Below are 23,417 nucleotides of genomic sequence, written 5' to 3' on the forward strand. Positions count from 1 at the left end.
TAATTTACTTAGGAGATCTTGTCTTTTTCTACTTTCTTCTTTCCATGTAGATTAGATCTATGTAAGTCTCTATTACTGTCCATATTGTTGTCTACGTTCTCTGGGATTGTGGTTTGCTGGCTGGTTTTCTTTTATTTATGTTTAAAAACCACCTATGAGTGAGTATATGTGATGATTGTTTTCTGTATCTGAGTTACCTCACTCAAAATAATGTTCTCTAGCTCCATCCATTTTCCTGCAAAATTCAAGATGTCATTTTTTTTTTCTCCTGTGTAGTACTCCATTGTGTAAATGTACCACATTTTCCTTATCCATTTTCATTTGAGGGGCATTTAGGTTGTTTTCAGGTTCTGGCTATGACAAACAAAGCTGCTATGAACATAGTTGAGCACATGTCCTTGTGGCACAATTGAGCATCCTTTGGATATATACCCAAAAGTGGTATTACTGGATCTTGAGGAAGATTGCTTCCTATTTTTCTGAGAAATCACCACACTGACATCAAAGGGGTTGTACCAGCTTGCACTCCCACCAGCAAGGCATAAGTGTTCCCTTTTCCCCACAACCTCTCCAGCATAAGTTGTCATCAGTGTTTTTTATCTTGGCCATTCTTACAGGTGTAAGATGAAATCTCAGAGTTGTTTTGATTGGCATTTTTCTGATGACTAAGGATGTTGAACACTTCCTTACGTGTCTTTCAGCCATTTTAGATTCATTTGTTGAAGGTTCTCTGTTTGGGTGTGTACTCCATTTTTTTATTGGATTATGCGATCTTCTGATGACCAATTTCTTGAGTTCTTTGTATATTTTGGAGATCAGACCTCTGTCTGATGTGGGGTTAGCAAAGATCTTTTCCAATTCTGTAGGCTGTCGTTTTGTCTTGTTGACCACATCCTTTGCTTTTCAGAAGCTTTTCGGTTTCAGGAGGTCCCATTTATTAATTGTTTCTCTCAGTGTCTATGCTGCTGGGTTTATATTTAGGAAGTGATCTCCTGTGCCAATGTGTTCAAGTGTACTTCCCACTTTCTCTTTTATAAGGTTCAGTGTGGCTGGCTTTATGTTGAGGTCTTTGGTCCATTTGGACATTAGTTTTGTGCATGGTTATAGATATGGATCTATTTTCATTCTTCTACATGTTGATATCCAGCTATGCCAGCACCATTTGTTAAATATGCTTTCTTTTTTCCATTTGATATTTATTGCTTCTTTGTCAAAAATCAGGTGTTCAAAGGTGTAATGGGTTTGCTGCAAGTCCCTGGCAGCTTGCTGTGAGGGCCCCGACAGAGGTAGACAGTGGGTCCTGGGATGTTTCAAGTCCCCAGTAGTGGGCAGTGGAAGCAGCCAGTCCTAGGCAGGGACTGCACACGAGAGCACATGGCCGAAAGGTGGCTAGTCCCCAGCAAGCCATGTGGGCAGCGGTGTGTGGGAGGCAGACAGATAGGCACACCGTACAGAGTAAAGTTGGACATTCATTAGGTGGGTTATGAAGGGGAAAGAAAAAGTTGAGAAGAGGACTGGAAGAGGAGAAGTGGGGAACGGCAGAAGTTGCCTCTTCCCAATAGAGGGAAGGGAAGAGAGAGAGGCTAAGGCTGCAAGCAGGAAGGGAGTGGACGTAGATTGTCTCTTAAAGAGACAGAACATTACATTCCTATCTCTTTTTTATAATAAAAAGTAGAAGATTAGGCACCACAGGTTAAAGGAATTGGATTGGCGGATTCTCAAGGCTACTTCCTGCTTATTTGTGGGCATCATCTTTGGGGGGAATCTGAGAAGGCTGGGTGCTGGTCACATCCTGGCATAGCTGGTCTCTTTACTCCTGTCTGGTATTTGTGGTGTGGAAATGTCTGGTGGCTCTTACACCTGTTTAAGGTATTGGCAGAACAGAGGACAAAGTTAAGTTAAGGAAAAAAACTAGGACCAGGGAATTAAGGGGAATGTATCTGACCTATTTAAGGTGGATCCTTCAATTCGGGTCCCTGGAACTCACAAAAATTCTTTGGGTTTGTGAAAACATAAGTTTTATTTATGTCAGAATGACTGAGACAGATATTTTTGCACAAAGAAAATTTATTTTTAAGACTATGGAAGGCATCATGAGAGAGAAATTTGATCTGAAATTTGTTTGGTGAAGTTGTCCTATTAAACTGACAAAACCTCTCAGCTGTCAAACTGCATCAGAGATCTTTGAGAAGGATAAAATTTTACTTGAGTTACTTATTAAAAAATGACAGAGAACTTACTTGGTTGGCACCCAGAGCTGCTCCTCAGGGTCCTCCATGCTCACTGAAGGTCACATTTGCCTTTTGCTGTTTAGCACAGGGCCTACCAGGCTCAAGAAGATCCTGTGGGCTGAGAAATCTGTAGGAAGACAAGCCTACCATGACTGAGCAGCTAGGCTGTGGATTCCAGGGATTCTGTCCAAGTCTGGAGATCTTCAGTTTAGATGAAAGGAAGTTTTCCCAGTGGTCAGCGCTTGGCAGTTGAAGCCAACTGAGAATGGACATTGTTGTGTGCCCATTTGTCTTCTGTCTTCTTTGGAGGAAGTAGAGTGCTGCTGCTAGGTGCCAACCTGTCTCTTTTTGTTAGGAAAAGTTTTTAATGATTAAATACCTAAATGCCATATTCCCCAGATCTCTGAGCAGTTGAGAGCTGTTTATTAGGTATAACTACAGTATAGAATCTGCCTGGAGCTTGACCACATTGGCTCTCAAATTAACAGGTAAGATTTACACTCGTAAAAAGACAGAAAGAAGAAAAAACTGCTTGCAATAGAAGGTTAAAGGCAGAACTGACAATAGTAGAGAATAGCTTAATATATTTTAAATGAGGGTTGGATTAAATATAAAGTATTTTTGCAGGAAACTTAAAAGTAAATACTAATTTAAAACATGAGACTTAATGTTTTTATAATCTGAAATGAGATGTAATGAACAATTATATCATTTAATAGTAAACATAGGTGCATTTAAGTTACATGTATGAACACACACACACATAGAGGGAACAGGAATTGGAGAAAGTGGATGCTCTTGGTGGACCCTATCAAAGGCATGCCACTGTGCAAAACATACATGTAACAGAGTCAACAAGAGGAATTTAGTGAAAAAAAAACATAAGTAAACTGGGGGACAAGGCAGGGTATACCTCAGTAAAGATGGTGGAATTTGGTCACCTGACCTGGCTCTCAGCCAAAATGGCAGTGGAGTCATCTGACCCCAATCAAAATGGCAGTGGTCACATGTTGTATGAAAAGGTACAATTCTTGAGCTGCAGGGATTTTAAGCTTAATAAGAGAGACTTAGAGGTGTGATCCACCCTGTGGCTGAGCCACCATGCCACAAGCCACAGTGGGGAGCAAAAGGCTGGAATTGAAACTGTGCACTGACAGTGTTAGAAAGCTCCCATTGACAGTATTCAGAAAGCTCCCATAAAAGTAGAGCTTCATCGTGTCTGCTTCACTGCCTTCTACCCAGCATCCTGTTCTGTTTACTCCGCCTACCTAATTTTCTGTCCTATCAAAGGGCCAAGACAGTTTCTTTATTAACCAATGAAAGTAACACATAACAGAAGACTCTCCCACATCAATAATACCTTTCTGTGGTATGGATATCAGGGTAATTGTAGCCTCATAAAAAGAGTTTGGCAATGATTCTTCTGTTTCTATTGTGTGGAATAATTTGAGGAGTATTGGTATTAGTTCTTTGAAAGTCTTGTAGAATTCTGAGCTGAAACCATCTGGTCCTGGACTTTTTTTTTTTGGTTGGGAGATTTTTGATGACTGTTTCTATTTCTTCAGCAGTTATAGGTCTGTTTAATTTGCTTCTCTGGTCTTGATTTAATTTTGGTAAGTGATATTTATCCAGAAAGTTGTCCATTTCCTTTAAGTTTTCCAATTTTGTGGAGTACAGGTTTTCAAAATATGATCTGATGATTCTCTATATTTCTTCCATGTCTGTTGTTATGTCCTCCTTGTTATTCCTGATTTTGTTAATTTGGATATTCTCTCTCTGCCTTTTGGTTAGTTTGGATAAAGGTTTGTCTATTTTGTTGCTTTTCTCTAAGAACCAACTCTTTGTCTCATTGATTCTTTGTATTTTTTTTTGTTGTTGTTGTTTCTGTTTTGTGGATTTCAGCTCTCAATTTGGTTATTTCCTGCCATCTAGTTCTCTTAGGTGAGTTTGCTCCTTTTTTTTTAAAGTTTTCAAATGTTCTATTAATTCACTAATGTGGGATTTTTTGAGCTTTTTTATGTAGGCATTTAGTGCTATGAACTTTCTTCTTAACACTGCTTTCATTTTGTCCCATAAATTTGGGTAGGTTGTGTGATCATTTTCATTGAATTTTAGGAAGTCTTTAATTTCTTCCTTTATTTCTTCCTTGACCCATTGATGATTCAGGTGAGCATTGTTTAATTTCCACATGTTTGTGGGTTTTCTGGAATTAGTATTGCTGATGACTTCTAGTTTTAAACCATGGTGATCTGATAAGGTAAATTTTTTTGTATTTGTTGAGGTTTGGTTTATTACTGAGTATGTAGTCAGTTTTTGAGAATTCCATGAGGTGCTGAGAAGGTATATTCTTTTCTATTTGGATGGAATATTCTATAGATGACTGTTAAGTCCATTTGAGTCATAACATCTTTTAGTTCTCTTATTTCTCTGTTCATTTTTTGTCTGACTGACCTGTCCATTGGTAAGAGGGGAGTGTTAAAGTCTCCCACTATTAGTGCGTGGAGTTTAACATATGATTTAAGCTTTAGAAGTGTTTCTTTTACATATGAGAGTTCCCTTGTATTTGGGGCATAGATGTTCAGTAATGAGATTTCCTCTTGATGGATTTTTCTGTGACTAATATGAAATGATCTTCTTTGTCTCTTTTGACTGATTTTAACTCAAAGTCTATTTTTTTAGGTATTAGGATAGCTACACCTGCTTGTCCATTTAGTTGGTATATTTTTTCCCAACCATTTACTCTGAGACAATGTCTGTCTTTGAGGTTAAGATGTGTATCTTGTATGCAGAAAAAGGATGGATTCTGGTTTTTTTTTTATTCAATCTGTTAGCTTGTGCCTTTTTATAGGTGAGTTGAGTCCATTTACATTAAGGGATATTAATGACCAGTGGTTGCTATCTCCTGTTAATTTAGTTTTCATTATTTGTGTTTTTCCCTTCTTCGGGGTTTGCTGTATGAGATCATCAATTGTCTGTGTTTTTGTTGGTGTAGCCAACTTTCTTTGGTTAAAGTCTTCCTTCTAGTATTTTGTGTAGGGCTGGGTTTGTGGCTAGATATTTGTGAAATCTAGTTTTGTCATGTAATATCTTATTTTGTCCTTCCATGGTGATTGAAAATTTTGCTGGGTATAGCAGTCTGAGCTGGCATCCATGGTCTCTTAATGTCTGCATAACGTTTGACCTTGGCCTTCTGGCTTTCATTGTCTCCAGTGAGAAGTCAGGTGTAATTCTGATAATTTATATGTTACTTGACCTTTTTCCTTTGCAGCTCTTAATATTCTTTCTTTACTCTGTACGTTTAGTATTTTGATTATTATGTGGTGATAGGACTTTTTTTGGATCCAGTTTATTTGGTGTTCTGTTATCTTCTTGTATCTTCATAGGCATATCTTTCTTTTGGTTGGGAAAGTTTTCTTCTATTATTTTGTTAAGTATATTTTCTGTGCTTTTGAGTTGAACTTCTCCTTCTTCTATACCTATTATTCTTAGATTTGGCCTTTTCATAGTGTCCCATATTTCCTAGATATTTTGGGTTAAGCTTTTGCTAAATTTAATGTTTTCTTTAACTGATGAGTCTATTTCCTTTATTGTATCTTCAGCGCTTGAAATTCTCGTTTCCATCTCTTGTATTCTGCTGTTTATGCTTACGTTCGTAGTTCCTGATCATTTTCTCATGATTTCTGTTTCTATAATTCCCTAGACTTGTCTTTATTGTTTCTATTTCAGTTTTCAAGTCCTGAATAGTTTCTTTCATATGTTTGATTTCTTTTTCTTGATTTTCTTTAAGTGATTTCCAGATATCTTCCAATTTTTTTGTTTGTGTTTTTTTTTAATTTCTTTAAGAGAATTTCTCATTTCATCTTTAAGAATTTCAAACCTTCTCTTGAAGTTATTTTTTAGGTAATTTCTTCTGATTAATCTATATTTGGTTGTTCAGGTCTTGATGTTATAGGGTCTTTAGGTTTTACTGGTGTTGTATTGCTCTTTGTGGTATTGTGTGTGTTCTTACCTTTTCTACTCATCTTTTCCTCTAATAGATGTGGTTGGGGCTGTCTGAGAATCTGTTGAATAATCTTCTAAGTGCCAAAGAATCCAAAGCTCAGATGGTTGTTCCTCGTGGTACAGTTAGTGCCATGGTTCTAGTTACCCTGTTGGTTACTCCATGTTCCTGAAGATAGTTCAGCACTCCTGTGCTTTTCACTGCTCTTTTGAAGTTTGCTGTCTCAGGCCTACTTTGGCCCAGGTTACCAGCTTCGACCTGTTTCTGTATATCCTGGTCTGGATCCCCTCCTGTAGAAGTCTCTGGCTTGGAGTTGGTCCTCCTAAGGTTTCTGGCTCTAGTCTACTGCCTCAGAGTTCCCAGGCTCGGGTGAGCCAAGAACCACAGAGGACCTAGTTCAGGCTTACTCCCTCAGAAGTCCCATACTCACACCCGAACCCACAGAGGTTCCAGATTCCTGCCTATTCCTTTTGATGTCCCAGACCAATGTCCAGACCCACAGAGGTCCTGGCTCAGGCCTACTCTCTCTGAGTTTCCAGACTCATGTCTAGCCCCTCAGAGATCTCTGGTTCCTCCGTACTCCATCGGAGGTCCCAGATTCATACCCAAACTGGCAGAGGTCCTGGCTCAGGCCTAGTTCCTGGGAGGTCCAAGACTCATGCCCAGACCCAGAGGGCTCCTGGCTTAGGTCTACTCCCTTGAAAATCCCAGATTCATGTCCAGACCCTCAGCGGTCTCTGGCGCTGGCTCTCTCACTCAGTTGTTACTCCCCTGTACCTATTCCGGTGGAGATTGCTGACTCTGGATGAGGTCACTAGCTCAATCCTTATCCACCAGTGTCCCGAGACTGAATTGACTCCTGGGACTGGATTGGCTTCTGGCTTCTGCTCCCATGGAGCTTACTTCCTTAGGCCCACTCTGTCATAGGTTGACAAATTCTTATGTGTGTCATGTTTTTTGACTGTATTTATTCCCCTCAGCCCCACCTCGTTCACTCGCCCATTTCCCCTCTTCCTGCTAGCTTGCTTCCTGTTCAAGTCTCCTTTGAATTTCTTTATGTCGTGTGTGTGTGGTGTGTGTAGTTACACAGTCCTTGTGTCATGTGTGCACAATGATGGAAAACACTGAATACTTGGCTTCTGAGTCTGGCTTCTTTCACTTTCTGTGGAGACCTCCCATTGCATCTATTTCCTGGCAGTTTTGTCCTTTGTGACTGAATAAAACTCCTCTGTGTGTGTGTTGCATTTACTGTATCCAATTAGCTGTTGATGGACAAGCAGGCTGTCTCTGTAGCTGGGGAGTCGTGAACAGTGCAATGATGAAGATGATGAATAGTGTGAGCGTCTCTTACCGCATTGGCTTTTATCCCTCCTGGTAGATACCCAAGTGCAGCTAGGCCAGAGGTAGCTCTATTTTTGGAACTCCCACACTGATTTTCCTGGTGCCTGCACCGGTTTTCACTCCATCTAGCAATGCATAAGGTTTCCCTGCCCCTACACCTTCCCTGGCATTCTTGTTTTTGTTACCGTTCTCAATGATAGCTGTTCCCCCTGCAGTGAGATGGAATCCCAATGTCATTGGCGCTCTCCAGATGGTAAGGATGTCAACAGATTTACACATGTCCACCAGTCCTCTGTGCTTTGCTGCTTATGAACTGTGTGATCATTTCATTAGCCAATTTATTGCCTAGCTTGTTTGGAGTTTTGTTTGTTTTAGTACCTAGTTTCAAAAGTTCTTTATTTCTCTAGCAAAAGACTTTTATATAGCAAAAAAAAATATCTCCTGTTATTTATACCATGTTTTCACTTGTTTCTTTTAGGAAAAAGTTAAACAATTCTTTCAGTTGTGTTTGTTAGTTCTGGGTATTATTGTTACCTGAACTGTTGGGCTGCTGTCCAGAGAGTCCTCACCTGTGTTTGTATCTCAAAGTGTCTTCCTGTCTGTCATATAACAGCTTCAAGATTTTCAAGTCTTGCCTTGAAAAGCAAACTAGAACAACAGCAGTTTTTTCTATTTATGGAATAGTTTGGACAGCACAGGATCAGCAGCGACTACATTTGGGCTTGGGCATTTTTTGTAATTTTATTACTGTTTGGATCCCACTGGCTTGTTATAGGTTGGTTCAAGTTGCAAACATTCTTGGTTTAATTTTGCTGGGTCATATGTGTCAAGAAATTTATCTGTTTTTCTTTTCAAATTTATTGGAATACAGGTTTTCAAAACTTACTCTAACAAGTCTGAGTTTTGTTAACATCTGTGGTAATATCTGTCTTTTCATCTCTAGTTTTTCCTTTATCTATCTATTTATCATCATCATCTATCTATCGTCTATCTATTATCATCATCTATCATCTATCTATCATCATCATATCTATCTATAATCTATCATCATCATCTATCTATCATCATTATCTATCATCTATCTATCATCTAACATCATCATCTATCTATCATCTATCATCTATCTATCATCTATCATCATTATCTATCATCTATCTATCATCTAACATCATCATCTATCTATCATCTATCATCATCTATCTATCATCTATCTATTATTATCTATCATCTATCTATATATCATCATCTATCATCTATCTATATATCATCATCTATCTATCATCATCATCTATCTATAATCTATCATCATCTATCTATCATCTATCTATTATCATCTATCATCTATCTATATATCATCATTATCTATCATCTATCTATATATCATCATCTATCTATCTTCATCATCATCATCTATCTACCTCAGCTAGCTTGGCTAAGAACTTATGAATCTTGTGCCATCTTTAAGCATAATGTTAATTTTATCACATGACTGTGTCTTTGATGTGAGTGGGAACGTGACATGAGTGCAGGTGCCCATGGAGGTCAGAAGGTCAGATTCCTGTGCCTGGAGTTATCGATGGTTGTGAGCAACCTGACATGGGGAAAGGGAAACCATGGCCCCTCTTGCAAAAGTAGTACCTGCTCTTTACCAATTTTTTCACCCTTTCAGGGACACAGCTTATAGTTTCACCAAATTTTCATATTGTTTTTTTTTCATTTGTTTATATGAGGTTCGGCTTGTTGATTTTCTTTAAGACAGTGAAATGCATCATTATTTGTGATTGCTTGTTTTTATAAGTTTTTTTAGATATAAAATTCACCCTCATAACTGCTGTCATTGCATTTTGTTATGTTTTCATTTTATTTGATGACTTCCTCATTATCCAGTGATGTGTTGTTCAAACTCCATAACTTTGTGTATTATCTATACTTTTTCCAGCTAGTGATTTCTAGTTTTAGTCCATTGTCATCAGACAGGATATAAGAAATCATCTAAACCTTTCCATTTATCTAGACACTTTATGTCCTAAATGGTGGTGTGTTTTAGAGAAAGTTCTGTGTGTCGCTGAGGAAAATGTGTTTTCTTCAGTGTTTGAGTAGAATAGTCTATGGATGTTTTGTTATAATACCTGTTTACACCTGATTGGTTGGATTTTGTTTTTTTGTTGTTATTGTTTGGTTTTTGGTCTGGAGAAAGTATGATGCTGAAGATGACCACTACTAGTCTGTTGATGTCAGCCTGTGTCTTTTGGCCAATGTGTTTGTCATGTATATCTGAGATTGTAATTTTTTTCCTAACCAATTATTGCCTTAATTAATATGAAGTGACCTTCTTATCTTTTTTGATTAGTTTTAAATTTAATTTTTTTCAGGTGTCATGGTAGCTGTGCTTGCTTGTTGGCTATTCCATTTGCTTGGAATTCCTTTTCCAACCCTTCCATACTAAGGCTGTTTGTCTTTGCCAGTAAGGTGTGTTTCTTGCAGTCAACAAACAGATAAATTCCATGTTTAAGATCAATCTGCTACACTGTGTCTTTTGATTGGAGAATTGAGACTATTGACATCCAGAGTTATTATTAAAAGGTGTATTAATTCCTATTGTGTTGTAGTATTTGGTGCTTTCTATTCCTTAATTTTTACTGTTATAGTGCAGCTTATTCTTTGCTGTGGCTTCATGAATGTGTTCCCATTTCCCTTCCTTGTGGCATCTGTGATGCTGATGAGTTGTCATCATGATGAGATGTGCTTTTGTCAGTGTTATTGTTAGAAAGTTTTTTCCATCTTCAATGCAAGACTCCTTTGCTGGATACATTGATCTGGTTTGGCAATTGTCTTTCACAACTAAAAATATTTCGTTCCATGATCTCTTGGCACCTGGAGATTCTGTTGAAAAATTTGCTGTTACTCTAATGTGTATTTTTTTCTAATGTGTATTTTTAAATAAATGATTCTGTGTTTCTCACTTGTAGCTTTCAATATTCTTTTATTATTCTGTGTACTTAGTGTTTCAAGTATAGTATGATATGGAGAGGTTCTTTTCTGACTTGGTGTATTTGGAATATTAAATGTCCCCTATGTCCAGAAACCCTTTCTGTTCCCAAGATTTGGAGCTGCTATACTCTGGCTGTATTGAACATGTTTTCCCCAGATTTTGAGCTGCTCCATTCTGACTGTATTGAATGTATTTTCCTGACCCTTAGCTTGAACTCTTCTTCTATGCCCTGAGTTATAAAGCTATTTTACTCATTGTGTCCCATAAATGGTGCATTTCTGTTTCTATTATTATTGTATTATAGTTATTCTCTGACTGCTCTAATTTATCTGTATGTTAAACTATGTCTTCCACATGATACATTCTATTCTCTATTGGGAAGGCTTTCCCCTGAGTTTTTAAATTCATCTATTAAGGTTTTAACTTCTAAAAATTCAATTTGACTTTTTTACTATTTTTATTGAATTCTTTTCCATGTTTTCTATTGGCATCCTCTTGTCATTCAGCTTTTTATATATATCCTCTTTTAATTGATTCAGAAATTTATTTATGTACTGTTTGAGTTCATTGAACACTCTTATAAACTTAACTTTAAATTCTTGGAATTTTATTTAATTCACATTTGCTAGAACTCATTACTGTGGCTTGGTAATTTTGGGAGGAGTCATGCTTTGAGTTTTTTCATGTCTCTTTTGTTACTTCATTGGATTTGAGCATCCGGGATTAGATCATTTTTAGGTATATTTTAATCATCTGTATTTTTTTCAGTTAAAAGATTTTCCCCATTCAAGTGGAACCAAGTTGTAGTAGGATTAGGCTGTCATTTCTCCAACTCTAGACCGGAGATAGAGCTCAGTGGTTAAACTATCAGTTCACATTCTCAGGGGACCAGGAAAAATCTCTATTCCTACTCCAAGAGTAGAATTCTAACTGCAGAAGCAACCACAACTGACAAATAGGCCTGCTATGAAAATATAGTAGGAACAAATAAAAAACAATCACCCTTTCAATCCAATAACATCAGGACCATAAAGGATCAAAGATAGCCTGACTTAGGTATTAACAATTAAGAGTAGGGATGGAATGAAATATTAAGTTAAGTAAAGTAGTTTTAAGTAAAATTAGCTATTAGCATTAAAACAACAAAGAAAGTAAAGGGGATCAATAAAGGAGAGAGGAAATAAGGAGGTCCAGATGAAGATGGAAAGATGGAGGGAGGTGGAAGCAGGAGAAGGGAGGGAGGAGGAACTGGGGTAGGTGTGCAAAATAAAAATATTTGCAAAAACACCATGACTAAAGCAATCTGGAATTGTGAGCTACAATAAAGAACAAACATTTCTCCCCTGAATGAATGAATGAATGAATGAATGAATGAATAAATAAATAAATAAATAAATAAAGACAGAATGAAAACAGAAAAGAGTTAAAAATGCAGCCACTCAACCTCGAGCAATTGACTCGCCAGAAGGCCAAGGCTTAGAAAGCGCCTGTGCACTTTGGCACAAGAAAGCGGTACAAAGCGGCCTACAGGATTAAATTTAGGTGTTAAATAACATCTGTCCATATTCAGTCACTTGTCTCAGTGCAAGTATAAACTGCCCCGGATTCTCAGAGTGGGCTATACAGGGAGGAGCTTGGCCTCTAGAGTGACCCAGCCACTGCTGCCATCAACCACCAAGAAGAGATGCCAGCTATGGCATATGGTACGGTATCTAGACCAGGACTCCTGTCTGGCCGGACTGCAGATCTGATCTTTCTGCCATTATACTTCTTGAGTCTCTGGGTTTTGTTTTTCTTTTAGACTGTGACCTCCCCCACATCCGTGTGTGTGTGTGTGTGTGTGTGTGTGTGTGTGTGTGTGCGTGTGCGTGTGTGTGTGCAGGTGACCGTGTACATACTTGTGGACAAGTTCAGCTGTGGTTCCTTAGATGTGGTACTTGGTTGCCATCTGCCTTGTTTTCTATGGCAGGGTCTCTCACTGGCCTGGAATTCCCCAGGTAGCTGAGACTGGCCATGTGGCAGGCCCCAGGGATCTGTCTCTGCCTGCCGTGTTCTGGGATCATAAGGCTGTCCACAACACCCAGTTTTAGTACCATGGGTTTTGAGGTCTTCAGCTCAGGACCTCATGTTTGCAAGGCAAGTGCTTTACCAGATGAGCTGTATCATTCCAGACCCTTTGCAGAGCTCTTAAAGCAAACAAAAGTTTTCCATTGCTGACAGCTGAATTTTCATCATGGCATTAGACAATGAAGGACTTGGGCAAAATGAATTTGCTCTTCTAGCTCTTGTACCATTTTGTTCCTTGGTTTCCTTGCTGGTTAATTGGTTTGTTTTTGAGACAGTGTTTCACTGTGTAACCCAAGGGATCTTGAACCTGTGGTCTCTGTGCTTCAGTCTGCAGAGTGCTGGGCTATGCACTTTCTAAATGATGCAATGGCAGCCTTCTTTGTTTTGGTTTTTTGTTGTTGTTCTAATGAGATCGCAGTGGTTTCTAGTGTGCTCTATAACCTTAGAGTTATACCTTTCTGTCATTACTCTAATGAGATCGCAGTGGTTTCTAGTGTGCTCTATAACCTTAGGATTATACCCTTTCTGTCATTATTCTTACAGATACAACCCAGTCAGCTGCCTGGAGAACAAAGCCCGGTCTCACATGTGTACCTGGAAGTCGTGTCAAAACATTTTTCAAAATCGAAAAAAATGCCACTAACCTATGACAATGGATTTCTCTTCATCCATACAGACAAACCTGTTTACACTCCAGACCAGTCAGGTAGAGTACAAAGCCCTTCTTTGTGGGGAAACTGACACTATACTTTAGAACATTTTGACATAGGAATTGAGTGGAGACTGGTTTTCACCCTGAAAAAACGTAACAAAATCAAAGCCAGCCCTCAGTTCCTAATGACTTTTATTTTTCAAATAGCATTTGATTTTTAATTTAAGACTGAAAAATCAAAAATTACACTTGCTGCATTATCAATTATTTCTAAGTAGATAAAAAGCTCCCTAAATATTGCAAAATGTTATTAGAACTTACTCATTAAACAAATAGATTGTATTTCAAATAAAATTTTGACAAAGGAGAAATATTTATTATAGATTCTTGCTGTCATTGACCGCGAAACACATCAGAGACAATCTGTGAGACGCGGGTGTGGAAGGAGGAAGTGCTGAGGTCACTAATAATCCTGCAGGGGAAAAGGCCAGAGCAAGAGGGCAGAGCAAGGGGGCAGGATCAGCAGCTTCACTGGAAAGCTCTGTGCAGTGCTAATGGCGGTGGGTGTCGGCAGTGCCAATGGCGGCTGTGGCATAAAGGACCTGCTGTGATTGACTCGGGCAGAGAAAGTCTGGAGAAGGCGAGGACAAGCTCTTGACTGAAGGAAGATGGCTGAGGTGGGGAGGTGAAGAGATGGTTCAGCACTGGCACCCCTATGTCAGCTCACAACTATCTGTAACTCTGATCACAAGGGATCCACTGCCCTCTGCTGGCTTCTGCAGGCACAGCATGCACACAGCACACACACACACACACACACACACACACACACCTAAAATTCTTTTTAAGGCTGAAAAAAAAAAGATGTTTTTCTTAAAGAAAAGCCGTAATCTCTACCCATAAAGATTGGGTCCTCTTCAGCTTCATCATACCTAAAAACAAGTATGACCTCACCTAGCCCTCCTATCACAGAGGATGCTTCATGGAATGAGCACCGTTCACACCACCTACCACTTCGGGTCATGAGACTTGTATAGCAAGGATGGGATCTGCATCCCAGAGCCCAGGACCTTCCTGGAGGTTAGGGCTTCCCTTGGGAATGGCCTCATTCTTTCCTATCAGCACTTCACTGGCAAAATATATGGTGTTTTCACTTAACCTAGTCATAAAAATATGAAAGAACTTCTTATAAATGTTTCTCCTTCGGTGACAGATAGCAAAATAGAGTAGTTTAAATGCAGCCTCTGGAGCCATAGCAACGGGGGTCAAATCCAAGCATGGATTACTGACTCTGTGATCCCGTGGGAATTACAGCCTCACAGCCCCGTTCCTCATCTGATTAAAAAAAAAAAAAGATACAATTTACCTCATGGAGTTGTAGCAATTATTGGTGTAAGTGAGTCCCTTCCACTATGGAGAGAGGGTGACATCCCTGGGCAAATGGCTGTGATTTTATAGAAGCAGAACAGCTGGCCAGGAGGAGCAAGCCAGTAAGCAGCATGCCTCTGTGGCCTCCAGGTTCCTGCCTTGAGTTCCTGCCCTGACTTCCCTCTATGATGGAGTGTGACCTGAGAGTTGTAGGGTAGAATAAACCCTTTCCTCCCCAAGTTGCTCTTGGTCATGGTGTTTACCCTGCTGAACTTTGTAACTGAAGATGACATGCTGTCTGAATCAGACTTCCAATTTCTATTAACTCTGATAAAAACAACAGATACTCTCATCAGACCATAGCAACCACTTGATAAGTAGTAGAGATACAATTATTTTACATATGGATGTGTCCCAAAGGTGTGTGTATGTGTGCAGGTGTGTGTCTGTGTGTGTGCACGTGTGTGTGTGCACATGTGTGTGTGAACTGTATGTTAAATTTAATACAATTTGCTCCTTAAATGATTCCTAGGGTATTCTTTTTCTTTCAATTATATATTTTCATGTATGGATTGTGCATATTCTTTTAAATAAGAATTATCTCATTAAGGATGACTTGAAAAATTTTTAAAACTACAAGTTGTAATCCCAGCACATGAGAGGCTGAGGCAGGAGGATTATGAGTTCAAGGCCAAACAAGACTTCAGGGTGAGCTCAAGGCCAAGCTGATCCGTTTAACAGAACCCTGAGTAAAAATGAAAATTGAAAGAAAAAGTAAATAAATAAAAGACCGAAGCCTGCTTGTTTGTCAGACTTTCTGATGGTGTCCCTTGTCTTTGCAGTAAAAGTTAGAGTCTACTCACTGAATGACAACTTGAAACCAGCCAAAAGGGAGACAGTCTTAACTTTCATAGTAAGTATTTTATTTCTGTAAATAACCCCTTAACCTTTTTACTGAGGAATCTCCTCCACAATCCCATCCTCACACTACACTAAATCATTTGATGTCACAAAATGGTTATTAATCATCAGTGTGAATGTAGCATTATAGATCTACACCTTCTATGACAGATATGGAGAAAGCCCCGACAAGCTAAATTACCATGGGAAGGATACTGATCTACACTGTTGAAATCCGTCCTCCATACTACTTACTTTTTAAAAGCATGCCCATCAAGAAACAATCGACAGGGCTAGAGAGCTGGCTCGTTGATAAGAGTTCTTGTTCTTGCAGAGAACCCAGGTTCAATTCCCAGCACCCACATGAAGGCTCACCACCTTTGCTGGCACCATACACACTTGTGATACACAGATGGACACACAGACAAAACGTTTATACACACGAAATAAGATAAAACTAAAAAAGAATCACTTGACTGTCTGTGATACATAAAAGTTTGATTTGTATGATGTAGTTATTTTTAAGGAACTTTTTTTAGTGACTGGTGTATAATGTGCTCAGCATTTGCCACTGCCAAGCTGGCGGGTCGTGCACAGCAGATGATGTGAAACCAACTTCCACAGTTTCACCTGTCCATAAGTTTTTAGTAAACTCCCAGAGGCATTTTTGTGGAGAAATAATTGCTGTGATTGGTCAACTGCTCGCTTGTTAACAGTGGTTGTCCGACAAATGACCTATGGGCACATTTTCTCATTCTCCAACAAATTTAGAATGCACATATAAAGGAGTGTGTATTAGAGAACAAAACTGTACTAGAATATATGCAAAATGTTCATTAATGTCTCAAGAATTCTGGAGGAAATACAGTATGAGTAAGCCTGAGTGGCGATACATTCCTTCTCTGGAATGGAGAAGGTCAAGAGTTAGGTCCTAATAAAGGAGCTGTCATGGGTTCTTCTGAAATAACAAAGGCTATCTATATAGGAACTAACTAACTTGAGCTAATCTACTGGAAGCAGAAAAAATGTCTTAGTTTGGGTCCCTATTGCTGTGATGAAACACCATGACCAAAAACAACTTGAGAAGGAAAGAGTTTATTTGGCTTCATTTCTATATCATGGTCCATCACTGAAGGAAGTCAGGACAGGCACTCAAGCAGGGCAGGAACCTGAAGGCAGGAGCTAATGCAGAGGCCATGGAAGGGTACTGTTTATTGGCTTGCTCCTCATGGCTTGCCCAGCCTGCTTTCTTATAGAATCCAGGACCACCAGCCCAGGGATGGCCCCCCACAATGGGCTGGGCCTTCCTGTATCAATCACTAATTAAGAATATGGCTTGCCTACAGCCAGATCTTACAGAAGTGTTTTCTCAGTTTCAGATGACTCTAGTTTGTATCAAGTTGGTATAAAACTAGCCAGCAGCCAGCCCAATGAGAATAGTGTAGACACAAACAAGCATGGTAAATAAATGCTGACTGAAAGACTTTAATTCCACTGGAAAAGAAGGGGTGAAGGACATGGGCTCTTCATCCTCCTTTGCTGTGAGGGAACTTGAGTGGAACTGAATCCTGGCACCAAATGCAAAATAAACGGATGCCAATCATCCATGAAGGAGCTTCCTGGGGTAGGGGGCTGAGCTCCAGAGCCTTGGGAAGACGGATGCTTCTTCCTAAGCACCTAGCAAAGGATTTGAGAAAGGGCCGTCATTAATGATGATGGGATGAAGAATGGCCAGGAAGACACTGTGGGATCATTCTTGTTCAGCCAAGAAGACACTTAGCTCTGAATCACTCTTGTTCATAACAGGCTTTTGTAAGTTTTCCAATTTGTAATTAAGAAAAAACACTCCAAATATCCAGTCATAAATTAAGGTCATGGTAGAGTATACAATGTTGAGTTTTCAAGTTAAGACTTACCAGAAACTCAAAGAATAGATCAAAGTAAGTCCAAAGTTGCTGACCCAAACGCAATACCACGTATGGGGAAATTTATGAGGACCAGCAGTGTGTGTAACCATTTTAAGGATTGTATCAAGGTTAAATTGTGTGTGTGTGTGTGTGTATGTGTGTGTGTGTGTGAGAGAGAGAGAGAGAGAGAGACAGAGACAGAGACAGAGAGAGAGGGATGTTTTGTTAATCCCAAAGATCAGAAGAGAAAGGTTGCCAACCCAAATCATCATTACCTTATTAATTAAAGCAAGCAAATAATTAAAACAAGATTTTTTTATTCATGTACACAATGTACACAGGCTGACTCCCCCTAACGCAGGGTTTGAGAGGCCAGCATTGGATGTGAGGAAGACAAGGCCTTTATAACTCAAGGGTAGGGGATTTCCAAATGGGATATTTGGTAGCAAAATAGGTGGGATTACAGGAGCAGAACAAGTTAGTACTGGCGACCTCCTGAAATAAACATGGTTGCAAGGTGGACATAGCACAGTAGTAATAAATAGTCATATAACCTTTTGCAATAAAGGTAGGGTTGCAAGATGGTTATAAACAACTTTTTGAAACAAAAGATATGATTGCCATTCCTGGGTCAGGCAGTTCAGAACCATTTGTAGTTAAGGTTACAGAAGGGGCGGAACTCAATCCTCGAGACAGACAGGAATGACCCTAGTTTGTCTTTACTACAAGATGGTTTTTAAGCCTAAGATGGAGGCAGCCTGGTTCTTCAGTTTAACAAAAGAAAAGTTGAGGAATTATTTTGCTTTTGTCCTGTGTGTTATTAAAGCCCCTCTTTATTTGGCAGAGTGTCATTGTGTAGCCCAGGTTGGCCTTGAATTCACAGCCCTCCTTCCTCTCCCCCCGAGGACTGGGCCTTGCGTTTCTCTCAGTGTCTAATGGAGACAGTGCAGAGAGCTGAGGAGGATCTGAGTTGAGGGAAGTGCCTTCAAATGAACCATGCTTGCCCTTCGTAACCTCTGATTCAATATTGACTGAAGACACAGGTGCCTTGGGAAATGGCTTTTGTAGAGCAACGATTCTATCGCAGTCAGAAACTTTCAATGTGGGTTCTGTGCTTTGGAGGCTGCTAGGGTTTCCCTGGGTCTCACTAACGTTCATGTGGTAAGGTTTAGTTCTCAGCTTGGCAATGCTGGAGAGGGGTGGCAGTGGGCATATGTGGGCAGGAATGAGTGAGCTCCAGGTGTTCCCACGGCACTGAGTCCCTGGGACCGTGGCAAGAGCTGAAAGCCATCTCTAGCCACCCAATGCCATTGCCATCATCTTAGACTCACCAGCTCCCGAAGCCACAAGCCTAAGTAAATTATCCATCTCGGATATTCTATATAGTGAACTAAAGTATGGATGTCTGTTTCTATTCAAAGGATCCTGAAGGATCAGAAGTTGACATCGTAGAAGAAAATGACTATACCGGAATTATCTCCTTTCCTGACTTCAAGATTCCACCTAATCCTAAGTAAGTAAAAATTATTTGTTATTAAGACAATTTTTTCTTACAAGTGCATCTGGGATGGTCGGGGAAGGAGATACACAATCAAATAGAGCCACCTAGTGTTGGCAGGGCACCACAGACGCAAGTGTGGGGAATCTTCAGTCTAGTGAGGCTGCTTCCTGCTAGTGAAAAAAAAAATTCTCATTGCTGGGATCCAGCGTAGCCCCCACCGCCCCAGGCACTCAGGAGAGTGAGGCAGGAGGAGCCCATCGTTGGCATGGAAACAGATGCCTGCCTGAAACACACACTCACAAACACACACACACTTCCAGTGTGCTGTTTAGTAACCATGCCACGGTATATTTGAATCACACTGGAAGTGAGCAATGCTCACACAGATGGAGACTTCATCCCTGCTTCCCACGGAGAGCAGCGCAGCCTGTGTAGACAAAGGCATCCACAAACTGCTGCTCCTGGGCACCATTTTCCCCGTGTGCTCTAAAAGGGAATTAGAGCAGATGCATTCTCCTGAAGTTTTGTTATGAAACTGGGGAGTTTCAATAAACTGGATAATTTTAATCTGTGTGGTTTCTTAGAAATATGTGCTCTGCAGTACAGAGCTGAGCTTCTTGTCACTACTGCCATTTCTCAAGCTTCAGCTGTGCCGTCTGTCCCATGCATCACTAAGAGACTCAACTCATACTTTCCCGCCTCAGTGCACGCTTCAGCCTGCCTTCGCACACGCCTCCCCTGCTTTAGTGTGTGATTGACCCTGTCTTTGCACACACCTCCCCTGCTTTAGTGTGTGATTGACCCTGTCTTTGCACACACCTCCCCTGCTTTAGTGTGTGATTGACCCTGTCTTTGCACACGCCTCCCCTGCTTTAGTGTGTGATTGACCCTGTCTTTGCACACACCTCCCCTGCTTTAGTGTGTGATTGACCCTGTCTTTGCACACACCTCCCCTGCTTTAGTGTGTGATTGACCCTGTCTTTGCACACACCTCCCCTGCTTTAGTGTGTGATTGACCCTGTCTTCGCACACACCTCCCCTGCTTTAGTGTGTGATTGACCCTGTCTTTGCACACACCTCCCCTGCTTTAGTGTGTGATTGACCCTGTCTTTGCACACACCTCCCCTGCTTTAGTGTGTGATTGACCCTGTCTTTGCACACGCCTCCCCTGCTTTAGTGTGTGATTGACCCTGTCTTTGCACACACCTCCCCTGCTTTAGTGTGTGCTTCCCCCGTCTCCCAAGCTGAGCTTCACCTCATCATCAGGGCAAAAGTTAGCCTTTGCCAAGACGCTGTCCCTGGGTGTGGTGCAACACAGCTCCCTTTCCTCCATTCTCTTTGTGATGCCTGTTTAGATGTCTTTATTTATTTTCTTGTTTCTTTTGAGTTTTATGCTTGCTTGTTTTTGAGGCAGGGTCTTACTCTACCTCAGCTTGGCCTGGAATTCACTCTTCACCCCAGATTGCACTCAAATCCCTGTTGATCCTCCTGCCTCAATCTCCTGCCAGGGCTGGGATTACAGGCAGGACCTCCCTACCTGCCACAACCTCTGTAGTTTCCAGTTGACTGGAAACTCCCTGCAGGCAGGCAGCCCTTACTTGAACGACTTGCTGTGCCCCTGCAGGCATTAGAAGAGGTGCTTGATGGGCAGTCTTTGAATTAACGCTGATGATAATTGTAACATACACCACGCGGACACTGGCAGCATATTTTCATTTCACAAGTGAGGCTGAGTGACTTGGTTTCATCGCCTGCTAGCCTACAGAAACACAAGGATTCTGACGCACGGACTATTAACCCTGAGGACCGTGACTTGTGTTATTTGTTCTTTTTATCCTTTGCTGCTTAATCTAGTGCTCAGTGAATATTTTAGAATGGAGGTTATTAACTGAGTAAATCATTTTCCTTTTAAATAATCCATACTTAATTTTCAACGATAAATTTATTTATGAGAACTATTATTTATGAGAACCTTTATCATCCATATACTTTTTACCTATGTATTACATGTTTCTAGAGACATCACTATGGATTTTGTAATATATCATGTTAGCATCACTAAACTCAAGGATTAAGTAAATTCTGAAGTTATCATCAGCCCTTTGAATCAAACATAATGACTGTATGAAGATAAAATGCATGGAAAAATAATACAATATATGAAAAATAGCTAAAATTAATGTTTCAAATTAATAATTTATATTATCAAAAGAAAAATCCTCAACTATTTCTGTTTATTGCTTTAGATTCTTCCACAAAATATTTACTAAGGCTACACATGCCTATGTATTTAACATCTTTAAATAGAAATTAATTAAATGACCTATGGCAAAATTAGAACTATATAATGACAACTATGCTTTTAAATATTTTGCTTCCATAGGTATGGTGTATGGACAATTAAGGCTAAATATAAGAAGGATTTTTCAACAACTGGAACTGCAAACTTTGAAATTAAAGAATATGGTAAATTCTCCAGTATTATTTTATTATCCTTAGGAAGAGGGGTTTTACAGTACCTTGGAGTGCTAGAAGGGGTGAGGGCAGAGAGACAGTAGTGATGGAGGGGGAGGGCAAAGAGACAGTAGTGATGGCTTCTAACACTTAGTTCCAGTTTGTGCTATCAGCTTTGAAGAAGCCACCCTATCCTCCTGGACCGTGTCCTTCATGACAGAGTTGGAGAAATGTAGTTCCTTGAGGTGCTTGATTTCTTAGAGTCCTTTCTAGAGTTACAGGATAAACAATTTAGAGATAAGGGAGCGGAATCTGGTAAGATTCATTTAAAAATTGAACATATTCATATTTTGAGATCGGCCATATTACTGGGCCTATAAATAGCTTAATTTCCCATTTCTTGTAGTAGTTTACTCCAGTAGCTGTGTGCTGTGTTCTAGGACTGAACATCTCTGCTTGAAGCCATTCTTTATTTCCTCAGGAGCATCATAGTAAGGGAAATGCACAGTTAATAGAGGGGCAGGTGACAGGTTAAGCTCCCTGTCACTTCTTCTAAGGGGCCTTTCTCCCTCCCGTATGTCTGCTGTGCTATGTTCATATCCGGGTTTTGCTGGTATCTTGCTTCCTGCAGTTGCCTGCATCCATTCTTCTCACCGGGCTTACCAACAAACCACAGAAGCCTCTTCCGGCATTGTGGGTTCTGAACTGTCTCACTTGGTATCAGTCAAGTAATCTCAAAATGAAATCATAGTGTTCACACCGATGAGCGCCTAGTGACCAGCTCTTCATTCCCCCTAAAATGAACTCTAAGTCTTTAGGTTGAGCTGGCCCCTAACTGCTTCTTCTTTGCCTCATTTTCCACAGCCTTGGGAATGTTACCAATGGTGTTTCCCATTTCCCTTCCTTGCCCAGTCGATTCCACTCATGCCTCAGTCTAACATTCATTTACTTGGAGAAACTTTCTTTGAATTTGTTTGATACAGGACCTCAGAACTCCTTCCCCTTTGTCACTCAGTGACAAATTCATCACGTCTGTACAAATACTACTTATCCCATTGCAGTTTGATTACTGTTGTGGTAATAAAATACTGTCCTGGTTAGGGTTACCATTGCTGTGGTGAAACAGTATAGCCAAAGCAACTTGAGAAGAAAAGGGTTTATTTAGCTTCCATTTCCACATCCATAGTCCATCACTGAAGGAAGCCAGAACAGAAACTCAAACAGAGCAGGAACCTGGAGGCAGGAGCTGATGATGCCGAGGCCACAGAGGGTGCTGCTTGCTGACTCGCTCCCCATGGCTTGCTCAGCCTGTTGGTTTGCCTTGTCCAACTTTGATGGTTTTTATCTTGTATATTTTATTTTGTTGTTTTTTTTATTATCTCTTAGAAGTCTGTTCTTTTCTAATGAGAAACAGAAAGGAAGTAGATCTTGAGGGCCAGGAAAGAGAAGAGGAACTAGGAGAAGTATAGGAAGGGGACACTGTAATCAGAAAGGAATCTATTTGTAATAAAAAGGAAGCGTTTTAACAAGCAAAGTACTATGGCCAGAAGAAACTTACAGGAGGGAGGATTTATTTGGCTGATCTTCCCAGTCACAGCTCCTCACTGAGTGCAGTCAGGTACCTAAAGCAGAAACTACAGAAGAACACTGCTTACTGGATTGCTCACAAGCCCATGTCTAGATAGCTTTCTTATAGGACCCATGACCACCTGACCATGGAATGGTGCTGCCCACAATGGGCTGATACATCAGTTAGCAATGAAGACAACCCTCCACAGACATGCTAGCACCAGAGTTTACGACAGCACATAAATACTGGATGGATTGTATCTATTGATGAAAGATACTAAATAATCCCTCATGCCTGGTGGTGATGGAGCATGCCTTTAATCCCAGCACTTGGGAGGCAGAGGCAGGTGGATCTCTATGAGCTCAGGGCCACCCTAATCTACAACAGCTAGTTACGGGACAGGCTCCAAAGCTACCAAAAAAAAAAAAAAAAAA

The 23,417-nt window shown here is 40.3% G+C and overlaps 1 protein-coding gene across 1 annotated transcript in view; it reads left to right on the forward strand.

Moving 5' to 3' along the window:
- Positions 1 to 23,417, forward strand: part of LOC126513419 (complement C5) — a 114,010-nt gene that overhangs the window by 6,696 nt on the left and 83,897 nt on the right. Inside the window, exons 3-6 of the mRNA XM_050161782.1 lie at positions 13,175 to 13,337; positions 15,494 to 15,564; positions 18,880 to 18,971; positions 21,343 to 21,425. Coding sequence (XP_050017739.1) covers positions 13,175 to 13,337; positions 15,494 to 15,564; positions 18,880 to 18,971; positions 21,343 to 21,425 — 409 coding nt within the window. The remainder of the gene's footprint in view (positions 1 to 13,174; positions 13,338 to 15,493; positions 15,565 to 18,879; positions 18,972 to 21,342; positions 21,426 to 23,417) is intronic.

Source organism: Alexandromys fortis, unplaced genomic scaffold (genome assembly GCF_014885135.2).
Source record: "Alexandromys fortis isolate MF-2015 unplaced genomic scaffold, M_Fortis_MF-2015_v1.1 scaffold_74, whole genome shotgun sequence".
Classification (NCBI taxonomy): domain Eukaryota; kingdom Metazoa; phylum Chordata; class Mammalia; order Rodentia; family Cricetidae; genus Alexandromys; species Alexandromys fortis.